The sequence below is a fragment of the Sturnira hondurensis genome, unplaced genomic scaffold (assembly GCF_014824575.4).
Source record: "Sturnira hondurensis isolate 20B ecotype Veracruz unplaced genomic scaffold, ASM1482457v3 Scaffold0024822, whole genome shotgun sequence".
NCBI lineage: Eukaryota > Metazoa > Chordata > Mammalia > Chiroptera > Phyllostomidae > Sturnira > Sturnira hondurensis.
In genome coordinates, this window is record NW_028097453.1 from 7,852,056 (window position 1) to 7,873,958 (window position 21,903).

The 21,903-nt window shown below is 50.6% G+C and overlaps 1 protein-coding gene across 24 annotated transcripts in view; it reads left to right on the forward strand.

The window, feature by feature from the left end:
* PDE4DIP (phosphodiesterase 4D interacting protein) overlaps nt 1-12,189 on the forward strand; it is a 203,720-nt gene extending 191,531 nt beyond the window's left edge. For 10 of the 24 annotated variants that reach the window (XM_037038745.1, XM_037038746.1, XM_037038754.1 and 7 more), the window contains 7 exons: nt 1,444-1,557; nt 2,120-2,346; nt 3,832-3,975; nt 5,062-5,200; nt 5,466-5,512; nt 6,361-6,412; nt 7,037-8,054. In XM_037038745.1, coding sequence (XP_036894640.1) covers nt 1,444-1,557; nt 2,120-2,346; nt 3,832-3,975; nt 5,062-5,200; nt 5,466-5,512; nt 6,361-6,412; nt 7,037-7,182 — 869 coding nt within the window. In that variant the 3' untranslated portion in view covers nt 7,183-8,054. Of the gene's footprint in view, nt 1-1,443; nt 1,558-2,119; nt 2,347-3,831; nt 3,976-5,061; nt 5,201-5,465; nt 5,513-6,351; nt 6,413-7,036; nt 8,055-12,177 lie in introns of those variants that run through there. The other 14 variants (XM_037038750.1, XM_037038769.1, XM_037038751.1 and 11 more) reach the window with 4 other exon arrangements.
* Nucleotides 12,190-21,903: the final 9,714 nt, after the last annotated feature.

Sequence of the window (21,903 nt, forward strand, 5' to 3'; positions counted from 1 at the left end):
TGTGTTCCTTCTGCTTCACCATGCTCCGTATTGCTGGCCTTCCCAGACTGTCTAGCCTGGCCTCCCTTTCCCGAACATGTGGAGAACTTGGCTGTGAGGAAGAACATCCCCGTCCCTAAGAAAATCCTGGTTATGAGAAAGTAGTGAACGGCAGTCATGTTTATTCCAGGTGGCTGTCAACCAGTTCTGCCCCCACGCCTTGCCCACCTTTGCAGGTAGAGAAGGTTTAACTGGTTCTCTCCCTCTTGTCTCAATATCCTTCATCAATCTCTCTTCCCCCAGTTTTAACATGAATGGCAATATTGCCCCCACACAGTCTCTCGATACATTTATTTCTACTTCCTCTTCCCCTGCCCTCCACCAGTTGGTTCACCATTTAGTTTTTATCCACTCACCTCCACGGCCACATCCTCCATTTTATTTTAATCAGAAACCACCTCTGCCCAGATTCCCTAAAGCTGAGCTTTCAGACTTTCTTGCCTGCTGCTCCAGAGCGCGGTAGTCCTCCTCTCCCTCTGGCTCTGCTAGATGCCCACTTACCGCACAGGGACCTCACCTGTCGGACGCAGGTGGCGCTCCCCGGTCACGTTTTGTGGCCATTAAGCGGGAAAGCGTATGCGGACTGGCATGGTGCCTGGCACGTGGAAACCACTCAGCCTGCTCAGGCTGCTCGGGCCGCCACGCCGGGTGCGGTGCTCAGCAGGGGCCTCCTCTCTAACCAGCTTCCCCCTCCCTCGCTGTGCCCCCCAACGCAGCCGGACTCGGCCCCTCGGGCTCGGTCACCGTTCCTCCTGCCGTCCCCGCCACAGGGGCCCAGGTCGGGGAGCAGGCGCCAAGCCACATCTGCCTGGGCGGGAGTGTTTCTCTCTATGTGATGCTTCTTTTTTAAAAATTGGTGTTCAGTTACAGCTGTCCCCATTGTCTCTGTGGTATTTTCTACTTCCTCCACTGTAGGCTTGCTCCCTGGTCTCCATTATGGCACCTCTCACCCACCAAGGCTTCTGTCTTTCAGTCTGCATTTGCTCTGCAGCACTAACTCCGCATCAGAATGGTGATGAGAATGCTCAGTTGTCACTCATCCGTCCATTCACTTCTTGAGTCAGTGGTTTTAACATATGTACCACATCATTTATGCACATGTCTACTTAGTTACGAAGTATGGTACATATGAAATTACTCAATACTGGGGGTAGAAAAATATACCTAATAATTTTTTAAACTAGAAATTGCTTTCGCGTGGAACACCCTTAAATTAAAGGAACATCTTGTTCCAAAATACATGATTCCTTTGCTCTTGCTTTTGCTTGGGGCATATGGGCGATGACTACGTGCGAGGTGAGCCGCGCTGCCTCAGACCTCCGATGCGGGGAAGGAGGCTGTGCATGTGCTGGGGAGCAGTGGGTTTCGGGGTTCCTGAAAGTCGTTCTGGTCTCCACTGCCTAGATGCAGCCGCCTCCCCTCCAGTTCGGGATGTTGGCATGGATCCAGCCCTGGTCTTCCCCAGTTCTTCTGCTGCTGCTCCTGGTCCGGATGTGGCCAGCTTCAACAGGAAAAACGGTAAATATGGCCACTGAAAGGCTCAGGGACTGAGGATCAAAGATTGTCAGTGCAAGTGACAATCTTTGGTTTTCTGCACGCTCATCATCTGAGTTTCGCGAGTCTTCTCTGTGTGTCCCGAAGCCTTCAGCTCCACACATGACAGCTGCTGTGGCCACCTGTCCTGCCCTTACACTTTCTCCCACGGTTTTCCTTCTTCCCTGTTGCTCCACTGCACTGAAATCACTCCCTTCTCGAAAGTGCTGCGGAATGCAGCTGAACTCCTGGTCAGTGTCTCCTCATCCCAGACATTAAAAAATGTTAATTAATATTGGTTGTAAATATTTGTAATTAGCACAAAATTTGCCTCCTGGCACTTTTGTCACTATGAGATAACGTAAGAAATGTTATAAAAGCCTGGAACCCAGAACATCTATGGGCTTCACGCCGCGCTCATGCTTCTCTACGCCGGCCTTCCTTGTTCCTGGCTCTTTCACTCTCTAATCGATCTTCTGCACTTGAGTGAACTGAAGATACGATTATAAATGTCAGTGGGTCCTGTTTGCTGTGGTTTCATTTCCAGAGCTGGGTTTGGATGTTTCCCCGGTAACAAAGAGCCCCGCCAAGCTGGAGGGAGACGCTGCCGATGGCTCCTTTGCCAGTAAGCACGGCCGCCACGTCGTTGGCCACATTGACGACTACAGTGCCCTGAGGCAGCAGATTGGAGAAGGCGAACTGCTGGTCAGGAAGGTGGCGTCTGTCGTGAGGTCGGCCTGCCACTGCCCTGGCCTCGACGCTCGGGGCACAGAGGTAATCCCATCCCAGCACTGTACATCTCCCAACGGCTGCGGACACATCCTCCATTGACACCCAGCCGGCCTTTTTCTCCGTCTCCCGTTTTCACTGTAAACTCCGTTCCAGATGTAGCCACCTTGGTGCTTCCCCTCAGGACTCAGATCAGCCTCTGCAGCGTCGCCATCCATGGTACTGTGCCGAGTGCCATGTGGTAGCTCATTCTCTGTTACGGTCCTGCCGGCACGTGGCCATCTGTGGTCAGAGGGAAATCACTTAATCAGAATTTGCGAGTTCACATCCAAATGGGCTGTGTGTGTGTAAGGGGTGAGAAGCCTGGCAGCCGTGGGATTTCCCTGTTGGGGCTGAGCCTGGGAGGAAGGCAGGCAGCCCGCTTCTCAGAGCACTTCCTGTTGAGAGACCAGGCACCAGCTGCTGTGCTGGCCTGAGCCACTGGAGATGCTGGGCCACGTGGGGACATTCTGCCCCGGGAACCCCCACACCAGAGAGGAGGACACACGTCCAAGTGAATGTGCACACCAGGGGCTCCGGGAGCAGTGCTAGACGTGGCCCGCTGGGCGTAGGGCAGGGATGCAGAAGCAGCCATAATCCCAGGTGAGGAGAGTGCCGGGCTCCTAGCGTGACACCGCGGGGGCCGCGCAGGTTCTCTGGGTGAGGAGGGCGCGCCGGGTGAGAAGAGCTCAGTCCCAGAGCTGCAAATGAATGGTGCAGCCTGATGCCCAGACAATACACAGTGTGATTTAGGAAGGGCAGGGGGTGCCAGGGGAGGAAGGCCTTTCCCTTGCCCCCTGGGTACTCTGGCCTGCCCAGCAATTACGCTGACATCATTAATGGGAGCAAGACAAATTTAATTTCACATGGGAGCCCCAAAGGTCTGAGGCTCCAGGAAGTGACCAAAGCAGGCAGCTTGCACACCCCTCAGCCAAAGAAGGAATACAAGTGTGAGAACTGACGAAGCAAAGGGGTTTGGGCTTGGGGTCGCTGATAGAAGTAACAGGGTTTGCTTGTTGTACAGCCTTCTTTCGGGAACTCTCTGTCCCTGGTGATAAGGATGTTTCTCCCCCTCCTAGTCTGGGGAGGGTTCCTTTCACCTGGGAGATTATTTCCTGCTTTCAGGGAGAGGGTCAGAGTATCTCTCTTGCACCTGCTCTTCCTTAAGTAACTTTAGTTCGAATTGATCAATATACCAAAATGGTGTAGTTCGCTCCCCTTCAGGACTGTAGTCTGAAGAGCCCAGAGCAGAAGTGGAAGCTTAAAGGGAGTACCGGGGGAGCTGGAGTCAAATGAATTCTTGCAAATGGAGGTGCCTGCTGAGGTTGGAGATGCTGGGCTTGCAGGTTAGGGTTTCACAGGTGCAAGCAGCCCCGCGCCTACACCTCACTCACAGAGGAAGCTTCATATCACTGACAACTCGTGGGACCCACTGTGCCTGGGGGGACGTGACCTCTCAGCCTCAGTGGTGGCCCCGCCCCGTGTTCCCAGGTGCTCAGCAGCGAAGGCCTCCGTGAACTTCGCAGCAGTGCCAACGCCCTGCACCACGTGCTGGAGGAGTCGGCCTCCCTCCTCACCGTGTTCTGGCGAGCGGCCTTGCCCAGCCCCCACAGCCCCGCGCTGCCTGGCAAAGCGGTAAGAGGCAGCGCTCTTTACTGGTCTGCCCCCCATTCACCGCGCCATCTCTTCAGCCCCACAGGTCCTGAAGATCGGGGGCCGGTGGTGGATTGAGGTGGGTGGGACCTTAGAGGAGGGTCCCCGGGGAGACCTTTCAGCTGTGGTGGCTGCTTTCCGTGCAGTTCTGACTGCCTCCCTCCCCTCCCATCCCCCCACCCCCAGGATAAGAAATCAAAGAGGAAAGGGAAGGAGAAGGAGAAGGCAGGGACATGAGAACCCGGTAGCCATAAATGCTCCAAGGCTTTAACTTTCTGAAGTTGGGCTGAACTTCAGGGACAGGTTAAAGCATAAATACTCCCACCAGCCGCGTAGTCATGCAGGGTCACAGAATGTCACCTTGAGATAAGTGGACTCTTGTAACCACCCACTGGAATCCCAGCGTATCACTTAAGCCTGCATCTGCCAGTCAGGCCGAGGGAGAGTCAGCTGCCCCCAGGCGCTCTCAGACCTCAGGCCTGCCCGCTGGTAGCTGGTACCTTGGACAGGCAGTTCCAGAATATCCCCCCAGGCCTTCTAACTCCAGATTAACACCGCTGACACTTTTAGGACCCAACTATGCTAATAGTCTGGGGACAACTATGCTAATTCCAAGAGAGGGGGTTTGGCCATCTCAAGGCTGACACAAATATTTACAAAATTGCAGACTGTCTGAGGCCAGCCCTGTCCCCCCAGGCATAAAAATTACCAAGGCTTAGCTGTGATGCCCAGAGATATAACGAAGGCCTCAGTTATGTGATCCCCAGAGATATAACGAGGCCGGCGGTACTCAGTGGGAGTGCTGAGCAGCTGGGAGATCAGTGCTGGCCGGGGCAGGTTCTCCTCTGCAGCAGGAGTGGAGGCCTCTCCCGAACTTGGGGGCTTCCAGGTGCTCAGAGTCCCTGCCCAACGGCCACATCCTCAGCTGGTAGCAGCTGCAGGGTTGTAGTCTCTCACGGAATCTGAAATAGTTGGGAAGATTCTAGAATCCTCCTGTGGATGGTAAAAAGCTACAAAGGGTGCTTGAAGCCTTCTGACCTTGACAGGCAGCCTGTTCCTCTTCCCCAGGGAGAGTCCATGGAAAGGGAACTTCTGGAGCTGAGAACCAAACTGTCCAAACAGGAGAGCCTCCTTCAGAGCACTGCCAAGCACCTGAGGACCGCCACCCAGCAGAAGGAGAGCTTGGAGCAGTTCATCTTCAGCCAGTGTGGGTGCCTGAGCCAGGGAGGGGGACAGGAAACGGGGCTTCCAGACTCACCGTGCTGTGGATGGACAGTGGCCAGAGAGACTAGGGGCCGGGAGACTGATGTGATGTCCCCGAACCTCCTGAGCCACGAGTTATCATGAACGCAGAGGGATGGCGGGGTGGGCGGACGGCAGGAGGCCCCAAGCTGAGTGGGCCCGAAGGACACCCAAGGCAAGGGGGGCCCAGCTGGTGATGTCTGTCTTGTTGGGCTGTTCTGTTGTTGCAGTGACCAGGACTCATGATGTTTTGAAGAAGGCGAGGACTAATCTGGAGGTAAGGAAACGACAGAGAGCCCACCCAAACCCCATCTCCATCTGTCATCAGAGTCTGCAGATGACCCTAGACCTGCTCTGACCACCGCCAGGTCCCCCGTCCACTTGTGGGAGCACAGGTGGTCAGCAGGCATCCTCTAGTTCCCGTCCCCCTGGGCTCTTCCGCCCCAGGACGCCCTCCTGGCCATCCTCCTCTCTCTACTCCAGTTAGCCCTCCTTTTGTGCCGAGTCAGGGCCCCAGGGAAATGCCTGTCCACCTGATTCCGGTCAGCGGCCACGTGGGTGTCGGCCTCTGAATTAGCTTTCAGTGAAGGGCTCCTGAGGCCAGTTGTGTGTTCTGGCGTTTTCTGTCCTACTTTCTGGGAAAAAAAATTAAAGTAAGATCCAACCTAGTAAATCGATTTCGCTGTGCACTATTGGGCAGCGAACAGCAATTGGATTTGGATTTGTCTTTTTCCGTGAAGCTGTATCACAACAGAAAACCAGTGGGTCTCATTGACCCGAAGGAAATTTTGACAGTAAAAACTGAAACTTACAGAGAAAGATTTGATGTATATGACAGTCTCTACAGTTACTTAAAACACTAACACATCCCCTAGCAAGTAGATACTTTAAAGAAAAACTCGAGATTTTAGAAATGGCTTAAAAATCAGACACTAAGTCTTTTAACCCGGACTTTAACACTCAGCTGTAAGCAACTGAGCATGCTACTGACCGGAAGCCCACGAGAATCCTGCCCCCGACCTGGGGTAGCATGGGTTGGGCCCCGCGAGAACTCTGTCCACCCCCTTTTTTCTAATTCCCTTTGGTTTTTCTCTGATGATTCCTTTCTTTCCTGAGCCTTTTTAGAAGAACACTTCCAAGATTGCCTCTGTAAAGCCTTATTCCCGTCCCAGCAAAGGTAACCCGCTGGCTGCAGTACCCGCTGGCTTCCCCATGGGAAGTTTCCTCTCTATTCTGGCCACTGCAAAGTGCCTGAGGCCTGGGTTCTAGTCCCAGGCTTGTCACTAACTGGTTGTGTGGCTTTGGCTGGCCCTGTAGTCTCTGAGCCCGCTGCCCCTCATCCGCCAGAGGTGGCACTAGACCTAAATGATTGGCAAGGTCCCCTGCTGACGCAGTCCCTTTTTCTCCGTGTTGAGTACATGGGACATAACAGAGGGTCCCCACTGCACAATGCCCCCCCTTTCCTACGTGTGCATGTGTCATACATACTAAGCACTTCTTTTCCTGGGAGATCACAAGAGTCATCACTTTGCTCCAGAATGAACTGGAGAGGGAGCTGGCGCCTAAGGAGGGGGTGGTAGGGTCTGGCCACTGGGGTGCAGCGGCTCTGGGCAGGCCTGTCACCACACCAGGAGGTGGGAAGCTTTCCTCCAACCTGGTGGCGGCAGTGGCCCCCTAGCCACAGAGCATCCCCAAAGCTCATCCACTTAATGCGCTGCCCCCACTCAGCCCTCACAGCAGCCTCAGGACGCCGCCAGCAGGGCCGATAACAGGCAGTTACTTTGTTTTATTTTCAATCCAGGTGAAATCCTTAAGGGCTCTGCCGTGCACTCCAGTCTCGTGACCCTTGCCTTCCAGGAGCCTTGCAAGAAGCGAAGCCACCAGAGGTCCTTAAAGCAGCAGGAGGGATGGGCCTGCCCCCCTTTTGCACAGCTACCCGTCTGCTGAGAGCTTGGCCCTGCACCTCCACCCCTGCTGGGGGTCTAGGGGAGCCGGGGGCAGGGTGACGGGCAGAGCGCCTTTTCTGCACTTAGCGAACACATCTGCCAAGGTCCACGGCTCCTCACTAAGCCAAACACGCCTAGTCTGCCAGGGCCTCCTGGCACTGCTTCTAAATGCCCCAGTGGCAGGGGAACCAGCAACAGCACATTTTTCGCCTCAGCAACTACCCTCAGATGGTCAACTCAGGGGAAAGGGGACCCTGCTCCCCACAAACGGGGCACGTGGTCCCAAAACGAGCTCCTCAGCAGTTTCAAAAGCACATGACTGAGCGGCGCTGTCCTGCAGGATGGTGGGCTCAGCCAGCACCACTCACAGACCCCACCAGACCCGGGTCAGCTCCTCTGGGTCACAGGCTGGTGTCTGCCTACATGGCAGCACGTGAGGTCTTTGAATCCACACAGCGAAAGGGGTGACTGCCCGGACACCATCTCGCACTTAGCCTAGCACTTCCTGTTCCTGTTCTTTCATGAAAAAGCACCGGCTTCACGCCAGACCCGCTGTTCCGTTCCACCATCCTCACTTCCCCCGGGGACCTGGGACTGAGGGCGAGAGCAAGCCCATTGCAGGTCCCACGTAAAGCAAACCAGTGATCATTTTTAGGTGGCATGTGCTAAACCTCATCTGTGTCTTCCCAGTGCTTTAGAAGGTGTGTATGTGTGTACAAATGTATGATATATATTTATATATGTTGCTGTAGCGAGATGTGGAAGGCCAACATAACTGGTGGGCAGGGTCTGTGAGAGGAAATGAAAACTCTTTGTTCTGGTGGCTATTAGGGCAAAATGTGCATAAAGAAATAAAAAGTTTTTCTTCGCCTACTTTGTCTCCAGTGTCTGCCGCAGGCTCTAGGCTGAGTGTGTGAGGACAGGAAGCGCACACTGCCCTTGAGAAATGCACAGCCTCATATGTGAGGTCTAAGTTTAAAAGAAAAAAGTTTTCCCTCTTTGTCATTTTGTAAGAATCCCCAGTCTAAAAATGTAAAGAGCGGTCCTTACATTTGGGGTGCTTAGAGTCAGTTGCGGGGTTATGGAAGCTGCTCTCTGGGCTCCAAACCAGAGATGGTTAGTCATGTGGGGCCTGGACTCTGCATTTGTTACAAAAGCACCCCAGGGGATTCTACTGCCCACCTGCCTGCCGGCAGACTGCAGGCCACAGTTCAAGAAACGTTGTTTTATAATATTGAATCAAAGCTATAAATACATTTATTTTATCTTAACATTTCATTTAAAAAAGTATGCAAGTCGCACTAGCTGGGTAGCTTAGTGGTTAGAGCTTCATCTCCAGCACACCAAAGTTGCGGCTTTGAGCCCGGATCAGAGTCAACCAGTGAAGGCGTAAATAGGTGGGACAGCAAACCACTGTTTCTCTCCCTCTCTTCCTCTTTCGTTGAAATCAGTTTTTTTTTTTAAAGTATGTAAGTTGTTCCATAAATGTTGACATAAAGACCTTAAAATATTCTTTGAGGCAAGTCCTCAGTTAGGTCCAGTAAAACTACCAATCCACAATTATTTTCTAGAAACCATTAAAAAATGAAAACATCCGTCAACACACTCATGCCTGAGCTACAAACACCTTACCTTCATAGCAGCTGGTGTGACCTCAGCATCCGTGCCCACGCCCAGGCTAAGCATTCCCACGAGTGCCTTTGGCTGTCAGTACAGAGGAGCTCGCTGGCAGATTCAGCAAAATGGGTGACGAATCAGCACAACTATTATGTTAAAGTAGCGAAATCGGAGGACCGCTTGCCCTGTGGTTGTTCCAGCAGCCCGGCAATTTTTCCTTCATCCCTGTGCCAGGGCTGATAGGCATTGAGGATATGACCGGTAATCCATGGAGAACTCCAATATTGCTTGTAAGAAATGTATTTATGAAAACATATGACATACAAATCTCAGATCTGGTCAGGATCCGTCACAAACTAACTTTTGGGAAAGCGAAACGTCAAAAAGTAGCTCCGCCTTAAAAACAGTCACAGTAGTATCTCTGAGAAAAGGAGTCTCTAGTATTTAACTTTCTGTACACTATAGTGTTTCCATGTGACAGGAATAGAGCCCACTCTTAAAAATCAGTTGGCGTGACCACCACTGACTTCTGACTTGCCTTAATGCAATTCAAGTAAGAACCCTGTTGAGCCCTGTGAGGAGACTTGGCTGAGAGTTCTATAGAAACGAATGGGAAAAAATGATAACGTAACATTTAAACTATGTAAAAATATATCTTGACCTGTCAACTACAGACAACACAACCTGCAGAGTTCACACAGGGTTTATAGATCCCTCAGGTCTTCCCTGCTACAGTGAGTGAGCTAGACACTTGCCCTGGTTTTCTGACGCTGTCATACAATGTCCCAATGCACTTAGTGGCTTAAAAGAAGACACTGTCTTGAAGTTCTGTAGGTGAGGAGTCTAACGAGGATTTCCCTGGACTGAAATCAAGGTGTTAGCAGCACTGCCTTCGAGCTTTCTGGGGGTTCTCCGAGATAATCTGTTTCTTGGCCTCTTCTAGCTTCCAGAAGCCGCCCACATTACCTGGCTGGTGCCCCCTCCCCCAACCCCAAAACTAGCCAGAGCAGGCAGAGTCCTCACATGGCATCATTGTGGCCTTTTCTGCCTCTTCCATTTTCAAGGCCCCTGACAATTATGTGGGGCCCACCGGATAACCCAGGATATTCCTCTCATTTCAAGGCCTTTAATTAACATAATCACACGTGCAAAGTCCCTTTTACTATGTAAGGTCAAGTATTCACAGGTCCCCATAGAAACACCGGGATGGGGTGCGGGGCGGGGGGGTGTTTATTCTGAGTACCACAGCATATTAACTCAGATGCCAAGTACGGGAACTAAAAAGCTTTCTAATTTCAACAGTTCAGTAAAACTAAGGCACTACCTCGAGACATAATCTAGAACAGCAAATCAAGACAAACCCAACTTTGACCCCTAGAAGTGCTCCATTGGTGACTAGTTGCTTTGTTTTGCAGATACGAGTTTTATTTATTTTTCTCCTCCAAAGGCTGACTTTGATTGTAGAGGTCTCATTCAAGGCCAAAAGCTCATGGTGGAGGAAGGGGAGGTGGTGGCAGACTTAGCGCACCTGGGGTCCCACTAACCTTTACCTTAAAGCTAGGTCAAAATGGGGCTGTCAGAATGGTTTTCTTCCGAAGTCCCTTGCCTAACAAAGGGCCCAGAAGACCACGAGAGGGCGCTGTAGTCCTTCCCTTGGAACCTTAAATTTTGCAATATATTTATTTTCCTTTTAATTGAATGTATTGGGGTGACACTGGTTAACAACACATCATCTGTACAGTGTTTTGTGTGCTCCCCACCCCCGAGTCAAGTCTCCCTCCATCACCATTTATTCCTTACCCTCGTCCTCCTCCCATCTCCAAACTGCTGTTGGTGCCCATGAATTTTTTTTCCTTTTTGCTTATCCCCTCCCCTAGCCGTCAGCCTGCTCTCTATGAGTCTGTCTCATTTTGGTTTTTAGTTAATTTTGTTCCTTAGATGCCACATATGAGTGAAATCAGAGGGTACTTGTCTTTCTTGAAATATATGAACTTTGGGGGGCGGGGAGGGTTGGGAATATAAGACAGAAACCTGTACTTGAACAAGAATTAAATTTAAAAATTATTTTAAAAAAAGAAATATATGAACTTTCACCCAGTATAGAATTCTGTTCGTGGCAGTATGCCAACGTAAATATTTTGGGTCAGAGATGAGCAGTGGCAAACAGGAATTTCCCTTTAAATTTTTTTTTAAATTGATTTTTAGAGAAAGGAAGGGAGAGAGGCAGAGGGAGACACTGATTTCTTATTCAACCCATTTACGCGTTAATTTCTTGATTCTTATATGTGCCCTGGCTGGCGATCGAACTTGCAACCTTGGTGCATCCGTATGATGCCCCAACCAACCGGTACCGGGCCAGGACCAGGAGTGTCCCTTTTTTGAGTCACCTCAGGTGGGGAGTCATTTTGATCAGCACGCGATGCTTAAGCCAGGGAAGTGGCAGTGAGAGGGAGTCCCGGTTCTTTGCAGGCCGAGTTCCAAATGGAAGGCTCAAGGTGACCTCTGCAGGCCCCTGCTGGGACTGCGATGGGCTAGGAGCTGCAAAGAGAAGACCTCTTCTCTGGGAGACCAGAGAAGCGCGGGTCTGAAGACAACAAAAATGAGGCAACCCAAAAGGCCCTATTTAGACCACAGAAGAAGGTTCATGGAGCCACAGGCACTCACCCCCACCACCCCCACCACCCCCACCCCCCACCCCCCGCTAGCTGACGCCCGGCCCTGGGGGCCTCAGGCAGAATCTCAGCTGCCTCTGAACCTTCGTCCTCCAGGCGCACCGCGCCGCCCACTGTCGGTGCCACCTGGACCACCGCCCCGCCCGCCAAGTTCAAAAGGTAGAACCGCACGGTGCCGCCGTGAGGCACCGGGAACCGTGTCTCGGTTATGATTCGACCTCAAACCCAAGCCACCTGGGTCCCACCGGCAGCCCAGTCACAGCACGACCTCCCAGCCGTCTCCGGCCCGAGTCAGCCCTCGATCCACGGGACGCCGGAGCTGAACCTTTTGTCCGTCCGTCCTCCCCTCACACTCCAGCTTCCCCACCCTCAGCCTCACCCCTTCTGCTTTCCCCAGTCGCCCCTCTCCCCGTCGCCGCCCCGGCCGGGGTGGGGGGTGGGGCTGGGGGCTCCAGACGCTTCTAGAGCATTTACCCGGTTCCAAGTCTGCCGCCACAATCAGTTTGTAAGGACAGCCGGTGTGAAAGACCTGGGTTCCTCTGGGACAGAAAGTCCCCAGACTTTGTAGATTCGTTTCGGTTCCCCCGCCCCGCACCCCCACCCCAGGGGCACGGGCGTCCTTCGCGGGGCATCTCCTGGGCGCGCCCGGCCCGGCCCGCGGCTCGCGTCCTCCCACCGCGACCCCGGACGCCGGCCGGGAGCGGGAGGTGAGTGACCCCGCGAGGGGCTGCGGGCCTCCGCCGGGCCGGGGCGGCTCTCGGGGCGGCGAGGAGGCGGCGGGCCCGGCGTGCGCGCCTCGGATTCCCGGCCCATTCGGGCTCGCTGTGCGCGCGGGCGGGATGGACAGGCCGGGGGAACCCGAGCCTTCCCGGCGGGGCCGGAGGAGACCGGAGTGCAATCGGCACGTGGCTCACGCCCACTGGTGTCCGCGCCGCGCTCGGGCGGGGGGACTGGCCGTTACCCGCAAGGTCGGTGGTTTGAGCCCACCCAGGGACGACACCTGCCCGTGTGGGTGGTGGTTCGTGCCCTGCAGCCCTCAGTTCCTCCCCGCCCTCCTCCTTAAGGTCCCGGGAGCTCCGCGGAGTTTCTCCCAGCAACGCGTCCGCCTCCCGGACTCCGGTGGAGTGGCCCGGGCGCCCTCACTGCAGCTGCGGGCGAGCCTGCCCCTCGGCCCGGCGGTAGCGCCTCCGCGCAAGGTGCTCCCACGGGATCGCAGGACCCCACGCCCTTCGCTTTGGGACTGACGCCCCCTTTTACAACATTAAATTCACATACAATAAAATTTAACCATTGTAAACTTGTGTTTTAGTGACAGAGTTGGTCAAGTACGTAACCCCGTTTCAGAACACTTCCCTCAATGTCCCGGGGCCCTCCCGCCCCGACAGACGTCACTCTGCCCTTAGTCTCTACGAGTTTGTCTTTAAATATTTTTTAAATTGATTTTTAAAAGGGAAGGGAAGGAGAAAGAGTGGAAGAGAAACAATGTGTGGTTGCCTCTCACGGGTCCCCTACCAGGAACCTGGCCTGCAACCCAGGCATGTATGTGCCCTGACTGGGAATCGAACCAGCGACCCTTTGCTTCACAGGCCCGTGCTCAATCCACTGAGCTACACCAGCCAGGGCAATATGCGTGTTTTGTGACCGGCTTCCTTCCCTTAGCATAACGTTTGTGAGGTTTATCTGCGCCGTAGCTTTGTATCAGATTTCGCTACTTTTTATTGCTGAACACATTCCATCCTACAGACGCAGCAGGTTTTGTTTACCCCCGCACCAGCTGGCGGGCATTTGGGTCGTTTCCAGTATCTGTTGTTGTAGCTGTTGTAGTTAATGCTGCCGTGAATACCTGCGAACAAGTCCTGTGTGCACCTGTCCTCGTTTCTCTGGAGTAGATTCCCGGTGTGGTATTGCTGGGTCCTCTGGTAGCCAATGTTTACCTTTCAAGAAACTATCAAAGCGTTTTCCGAGGCGAGGCGACCGCATCACTTCACCTTCCCACCAGCAGTGTGGGGTGGTCCCATTTCTCCACATTCTCAGCCCCCAGGGCAGTGTCTTTTTTAACAGAATCCACTACTTTGTGTAAAGTGTTGTCTTCTTGTTTTTCATTTGCATTTCCCTAATAGTTAATGACTTTGAGCACCTTCTTATCTGCTTGCAAACAAACCATGTACTCCTCTTTGGTAAAATATCTATTCAGGTGTTTTACTGACTTAAAAAAATTACATTGCTTCTTTTCATTGAGTTGAGGAAGTTCTTTAGCTATTGTGAACACAGTTTTTTTTATTGGATATTTGATCTGCAAGTATTTTTGCTGGTAAATGGCTTATCTTTTCATTTTCTTAATGGTGTTTTTTGGTGCAAAAAAGTTCTTAATTTGAATGAAATGCAATTCATTAATTTTTTTATGTATTGTGCTTTTGTTTAGTGCCTTAGAACTCTTTCCTGAGCCCAAATTTACAATGATTTTCTTCTATGTATTCCTTTTGAGGTTTTATTTTAGCTTTTATATTTAGTCTGTGATCCATTTAGAGTTAATTGCTGTTTGTGATGTGATTTCAAGCAAAGTCTAATGGGGAGCTTTGTCCTGACAGCTGTGGGAGAGCTTGGAGGTAAATTGTGTTTAAAAGTTAATCCCCCCCAGGCCAGGAAACGGAACAGTCAGACTTCTGCACCTGTTAGTGGTTGCCAGGTGCCTTTGGGGAGGAGCAGTAAGTGGGGTTTGGGTGTGGAACACTCCTGTACTCCCCAGAAGCTCCGGTAGGTGCCCATGGGCAGGCACTTCTACTCGGAAGAGTCCGTAGAGGCAGGAGGGGCTTACACACAGGGGTCAAAGGATCCCTGGTGGTCTGCGTTGGGCTGCTGGAGCGTCTCCTGTTGAGTGGACGGAAGGAAAGCCTTGCTCAAAGCAGGAGGTCAGCAAACAAGTCTGGAGGGATTGGAGCAGATTGCTGGCATTTCACAGATTTGTAAACATTGTTGCCAACATGGAAATAGTGTGGGGGGTGTGTGTGCGTGCGCGCGTGTTCGAGCTTTGCCTCGGCTTTCCAGCTCAGAAACCGGGAGTTGCAGCCCCAACCCCACCGAGCCCCCCCCCCCCCCCCCCCGTCCACCCTCTGTCACTCCTCGCCACAGTGAAAGGACAGGGGCACTGCCTAAGGCCCAGCCTTATCAAGAGCCCTGCAGAGCTCTGAGAGACATGAAGTGCTGGCTGCCATTTCCCAAGCACAACCCGAAGACCCCACACGTAAGGTTCTGGGGTTTCCTGTGTGTGCTCAGAGGTGCGCTAGCAGACAGAGCTTGACGTGCTGAGCACAGGAATAGACAGAGAAACATAACATGACACGGATATACCACATCAGTATCACCCTCATTGGCAGTGATCATGGGAATGGGCGGTCGAAAACATTTCAAGTTTGGCTGACAGTTTAAATTGTTGTGTCCTCTGATTGAATCTGATGGCAAGTGGGGGCTCCACTGCAAAGTGTTTTAGGTTCTGCAGATGGAATTCCAGGGCAAGGGGAGAAAGCAATGACACAACTGAGAGTAACTTAGATAATATCTTCCACACTTCACACAGTGTTTCTTGTCTGATCCCATGGTCCCATGTCGAAGTTTGTACCAAGGATGTTAATATCATACAAAATATACAAAATCCATACCATTAAACCTGGCAGTGTACATTCCTAATGGCACCTTAACGCTGGTTTACGACTGCAGGTAGCCAAGTTAGGGCTAAGTTTGGGCATGGCCATGCGTATGCGCCTCCTTGGCCCACCTCTAGGGGGAGCAATACATCTGAGCTGGCTCCGTCACTGGGGGAAGGATGTAGGTCAAAGAGGTTATAAAGGAAAATGAGGGAGGGGGTAGCAAAACGGAAGCCTGCTCATAAAGTGGCTTATGATTCCAGAGAGGATTGTGATCATGTTATTTCTAAGAATATTCCCCCTGAAATCTGGCACTAACTAATGAGCTAGGCTGGGAGAAACCATGACAGCCTTTCTCAGAGAAAGGGAATGGAACGCCTGCTGATTTACAAGCTGTGCCTAAAACTCCACCTAGACAATCTGGGGAAGAGAAACAATGTTCCTTCCAATTGCTATTATTTCCTTTCAGTGGGGGAATGGCCTGGAGAGGAAGAAAGTTATCTTTGTTAATTTTCCTGGTGAATATCTAATGGAGACCAAATACACTAATGGTAGTTGCTATTGGGAGAGTCCTTCCCTATGGCTTTAGTAGGTTTTATCTAGTAAGATACGTGGAACTATGCAAAGAATGAAACCTGGAATCTATGGGATTATGTGGCCTAGTTTCCTGGAAACCGTCATATTGGTTGTGTAAGTAATGGCATAGGAAATAACCAGAAGCAGCTCCGTTTTGTGTGATGACCTCGTACATTACTTAGAGGCCACCCATGGCTAATCGGGGCTGGAGCACGTCCTAATTCGGGGAGAATCAGTGTTGGTGGTGGCAGGCTACTGGTTGCTTTGCTTGTGCCTCCCAATTAATTTTATCCTTGAAAATGTGAGTACAACTTGAACGCAGTCGCATCTGTGGTTTTTGTGAGAATGACTGGGCGATGTGATGTTTCGGGTTATCTCCATTTGAGGTAGCTGTGCTCTTCCGCAATTCCCTGACCTTTCTTAAAATAGTTAATATCGGCCAAGGCCAAACCAGGACAGTCACTCTATAAACTGATTGGCAGCTCATGGATTAAACATTCAGCGGCCTTTACCGCCAACTACGATGTGAAAGTGTCTTCTAAAATTACGTATTTTCTTTTGCATGTTCCCACTTGCAAATCCCAAAGTCCAAAGCCATATTTCTCCGCCACCTTGCGGTCGCTGTCACCCACTTCAGCCACCTTCACCTGTAGACTGAAGGGTGCAGAGACACACGTGCTGCTTCCTCAGGTGCATGAAGAGGGTGCTGTCTCTCCGTAGGCCCGTGACACTAAGCAGGACTCCCGTTCCCTAAGTCACCTCAGACTTTCTATTCACAGTAACAGTTTCATACACGTGCAACCTTAATGTGGTCTTACTGAGAAAACAATTCCATTGTACAAAAAAATTAAACAATAGGTCATCTCTCTGAAAACTAGCTTGTCCCCACTGAGCATGTTCTGGCTAGGACTTCAGAAGTTTTTAAATAAGCTTGGTACATAATTGCTCAATGTATAGTGTATGGTATTAAGGGTATTTTAACAGCACTTAAATGATGGCAACATGACTTTAGAAAAGTCACTTAACTTTGATTAGGTTTCAGTTACTCTAGTTTAAGAAGAATTTGGACTTTTTTTTGCCACAAAATACACATTTGAGCCATCGCAACACCAAGGCCTTCTGTAGCAGAGACGGTGCTGGCAACCAGAGCGCTGCCCCTTGTCTCTGGGAGGAAGATGCATGAACAGATGGAAGGGAGAAAAGGTGGATGAAAGAAAAAAGAGGGGAAGAAGAAAGACGCATGAAATTGATGAAAGGAGGACAAGCCAGATGAAAGGAGTGACGGATGGATGGATGGAAGAAAGGGAAGGATAGAGGGAGGGTACAAAGAAAGACAGACAGATGGAAGAAAGGGGGCTAGAAGGAAGGACAGACAGAAAGATACATAGAAGGCGGTAGAAATGGGAAGAAGGCAGGAAGAGAAGCAGTGAGGAGGGATGATGGCAGAAGGATGCATGGATGGGTAGATGGATGGATAGATGGTAGAAGAAATAAAGGAAGGAATAGATGGAGGAGGAAGAAAAGGTGGATGTCTGAAAGTAAAAATGAAAGGAAGGAAAGAAGGGAGAAAGAATGCATAGATGGATGGAAAGGTAGAAAGGAGGATGGACAGAAGGAAGCTTGGAAGGAGTATGAGCAGAGCAGGGTGAGGGAAGGAAGAAAGGAAGTAAACTTTTCTTCCCCAGAGTTTTGCCTTTTTTTCTTTCAGTTTTGCTTTGTACTGGTTTCATATGTAGAGTTTTGTTTTAAATAAACAGCCCCTGCATCACTGATCTATTCTAGAGTCAAGCCAGCGGCCACTGGTCTCAACTGCATCATATGTTCATTTATTCTACTTCTGCACAGGGTTGGGCTCTACACAGGTCGTACCAACCATTGAACTTTGGACCAGCTGCATGAGTCTCAGCAACAGCATAACAGGGGTGGGCAAGAGTGAGCAGTGGGGTCCCTACCAGACTCTCCCTCCCTCCAGCCAGGCGGCCCCGGGCAGAGCCCTGTCCCAACTGGCAAGAAGGAGTTGGCCGTGAATATTATCCTAGGCAGAGGGGGCAGCCTGTGCAAAGGTCCTGTGGTAGGAATGAGCTTGGCAAGTTCATTGAACATCAAGGAGGCCTGTGTGGCTGGAGGAGAGAGGAAACAAGGGGGGGAGAGACGGAGGAGATGAGATTTGAGGTATCATTGGGGCCTATGCCACGTAGAGTCTTGGAGGAAGTTCATTTTAAAAACTTGTGGTAAAATACACGTAAGATAAACTTACCATCTGTACCATCTTTAGGTGTACAGTTCGGTAGTATTACGCATATCACATTGCTGTGCAAGCAATCTTCAGAACACGCAAAGCTCTGTGTCCACAAAACAACCACTCCCCATTTCTCGCCACCCCCATCTTGTCAACGTCATTCTGCTCTTGGGCCCTGCTAATTTGATTCCCCCAGATACCTCGTACAAACAGAGTTATACAGTATTTGTCTTCCTGTGGCTCATTTCACTTACCAGAGGTCTGTAAGGTTCATCCATGTTATAGCACGGAATTCCCTCCGTTTTTAAGGCTAAATACTATTCCATTGTATTTATATATTACATTTTATTTATTAATTCATTAGGACCTCTGTTTTTACATGGCACAAGTAATGTGCTAGGTGTTGGGGTTCAACACGCCTGCGATGCACTGCACTGTCCCAATCCCTGACCTCATGCATGTCACCATCTGGGGGTAAGAGGGACAATCATATTTTCTAGATGTAAAATGCTCTGCTTTATTCTTCACATTCTCCTGTAATGCACTGACTTACTGATCAATTGGAATCTTGGTAAAGTGGGTCTCTAAGGTTCTGTAGATGCCAGGAAGACAGCATTGTGACTCACTATTTGCAAATGCTCAGCAGTAATTCCGGTTCCCTCCCATCACCATGGAACTGATCCCTTTCGCCCCTCCCACTGTCCTTCTGTTCCCGGACAGGGATTGGCCGGGAGTGGGTCTGCCTCTGGCCGTCCTGTAGCGAGGGGGTTCTTGACCTGATGTAGGAAAGATTTCACAATACGAGTCCAGGTGATTTTGAGAGGACGTCCATTGAAGTTGAGGACAGTGAAACAAAGGAAGGACTTAGGGTAGAAGAAGCGACAGTAAAACTGGAAGAGTCGGTGCTCGTGCTGCCAGAACAAATAAGTAGAGACCAGGAGTGAATCTCTGTGGGCTCACTTCACTGAGACGCCGTCAACCTGAGAAGGCGGGTTACCTACCGTGAAAACTCTTGTCTCAAGCTGACCTTTTTATAAGGAGAAGAAAGTGTAGGTGAGGGGTCTGGGAAAAGGTTAATCAGGTAAGAATTGCAGTCCAGGGACGATTTTCCTAGTATTTCTTTGTCTACTAATCAATAATTCTTTTCTTTGTAATTTTTCTTATTTATTTTTTGGAGAGAGGGGAAGGAAGGGAGAAAGAGAGGGAGACAAACATCTGTGTCAGAGACACATCTGTTAGTTGCCTCTCACTGGACCCTAACTGGGGACCTGGCCAGCAACCCAGGCATGGGATTGAACGGGCCACCTTTCGGTTCACAGGCCATTGCTCAGTCCACTGAGCCACACCAGCCTCAGCAACCACCACGAATTCTTTATCTGTGTCACAGACAGTCCCTCCCTGGAACACAATGGCTCAGATACCTTCTCGATTGCTTGCAGACCCCCTGGGGCACAAAGGTTGAATGGCTTGTTAGCCTCCAGGAGTCACATAGGTCACCTAGTGCCCCGTGCAGTAATCATTTAAGCTTCTGAACTCTAATTAAAGCTAAAATCTTTAACCCTTGAATTCCCCTGTCATCTTGATTCTGGGATTCTGTTTTACACCATCGGATCTTTCATTTATATCATTTACTTCGTTCTTCCTCTTTATCACAAGCTCCCAAAAGATGTTACTTTCATCCAGGTCTTCCCCATTGCCCCCCAAATTGTGCATCCCCCAAATCGTCACCTCTGGTCTTCTGCCCTGTCAAACCCCTTCCTTTGGTTCCCCATTAGCCGGAGCTGTGGTCGGCCAGGTCTCAGGCACGCGCTGAGTGTTCGACACTCCTCCTGTGGATGCATTTACCGGTGCCCCCTCCTGAGTGGAGGTCCTCCTTGCTGTCCTCCCCTCTAAGTGCACGGTCTCTGCTGACCCCTCGACTGCTGTCGGCTCCCAGACCTTTCTGAGTACAAAGCAGTTGGAGTCCACAATGTTCTCTGGCCTGTGGTGGTTCCCGGGCAGGCTTGCGAGTGGTGTTTTTGACTCTGTTCATCTCTAGCCCTTTGAAATATGTGTGGAGAGATTCAGCGGCCATCATCCTAGGTGAACCCTTTATCATCCTCATACAGAAGTGGAATTTTAAGGGCCCACAAAAGTAGGCAGACTCATGTGACAGAACACCCCTGTCTTCACTGACCAGCTGCAACAGACGCCAGCTCATGGCTGATTTGTTTTCCTCCCGTGCCACCCCCTTATCTTTTCCTGCATCATTGAAAGTGAATTCCGAACATCCTATTTTATCTGTGATTATACCAGTATCTTTCCCTAAAGAAGGACTATTTTTAAAGCATTCTCAAAATATCATAACTATTCATAAATTAATGTAAAATACTTCATGTCATAAGTAGTGTTCAAATTTTCCACTGTTTTAAGTTGGTTTCTTTGAATCAGGATCCAAAGAAGGTCCACCAACTATGGTCACTGGATATGTCTTTAAATCTCTTGAAAAATGTAATTTCTTATTTTCTCCCTTCCTCCCTCCCTCCTTCCCTCCCTACTTCCTTCCTTCCTTCCTTCCCTGACTCACTCCTGCCAGCCCACCCTTCCTCCTTCCCCTTTCAGTGGCTCTTGCTTCCTTTTCCTCTTTCTCTTTTCTCTTTTCTCTCCTTCTGTCTTTTCCCATTCACTTGTTAAAGAAACTGAGTTGTTCCTTCGGGAGCATCCTCACAATCTGGATTTAGGCCGGGGTGTACTTTAACACGTCCTTCCGCCCTGCCTACTCCCCCTGAGCTGGGGGTAGGATCTACAGCCTGCTGTCTGACGGAGAGAAAGGGCAAGTCTAACATGTAACACAATTTTCCAGTAGCCACACTGAAATCTAAAAAGTATAAGCACACACCAGTGCATAATCTCACACACCACTACTTACACTTACATTAGGTAGACATTAAGGAAATTATAATTCTACCAAACTTAAAAAATTGTGTCTGTGCCTCCCCCGCAAGAAGTCTTTCGGAGATGAAGCGGAGTGACGGCGGGGACAGACACGCAGATGCACAAAGACTTCATCACGGCGGACCCCACTAGAGGAGGGGCGCGGAGGGCGTCCTCCGCAGGGAAGGACACCGACACCAGGCGGAAATCCGGGTTTACACAAAGACAGAAACAGTACCTGTACGGGAAAATATATGCAATAGAAGATGTTCTTCTTATTACTCACATCTCTTTAAAAACGTGGGACAGACGAAACAGCAGTGACAGTGGTGGGTGGCGGGGCTCGTGGCAGGTGTAAAGTGCCACGCATGGCAACCCCAGCCCAAGGGCGGGCGGGGAGACGCGACCACGAGAGGGCAGGCTGTGGGGAGGTCCAGGTGTGCGCTGCGGGGCCCACGGCAGGTGCTGAAACGACCAGAGAAGGAGTGATGCATGTCGGGAGCCGACCAGCAGCCGTCAGACGGATGAGATGCATCTGCACAGCAGAGGCAACTGTGGCTGGACTTCCCGTCCCTCTCTCCCTGCATGTTTGTGTTTGCGATTAATAGGTGGTGGGATTTTTAGACACCTGTGTTTCAGGCCCAATGATCCGCATAATTCCAATGGAGTTGTACAAAATGAGTTCTTGGCCAGAGAACAAAGTCCCCCCCTAATGAAGTAGCCCCTGAATGTTTAAAAGTTGTTGAGTAATGGCCCCTCCTCTACCTTGGACAGGAATATATATCAATTAGAATTAGACAGGCAAAGAAACAGGAGAAGTTGGTTACCTATTACAAACTAAACACGTAGAAACAATTACCAAGGAGTCAGAGTCCATAGTACATAAAGAAGCATGTTAGACAGAAAGATAGATAAGTTAGACACACAAAGGCCTTGCAGTGAATTTCCCATAACCTCTGTCCAGTCTAGCGTATCCTTTTGACCCATGCCAAATTCTAAATGAACATCTATTCATCCACATGAATTCATCTATTCATCAATGAGACATTTAAAACTCTGTACAT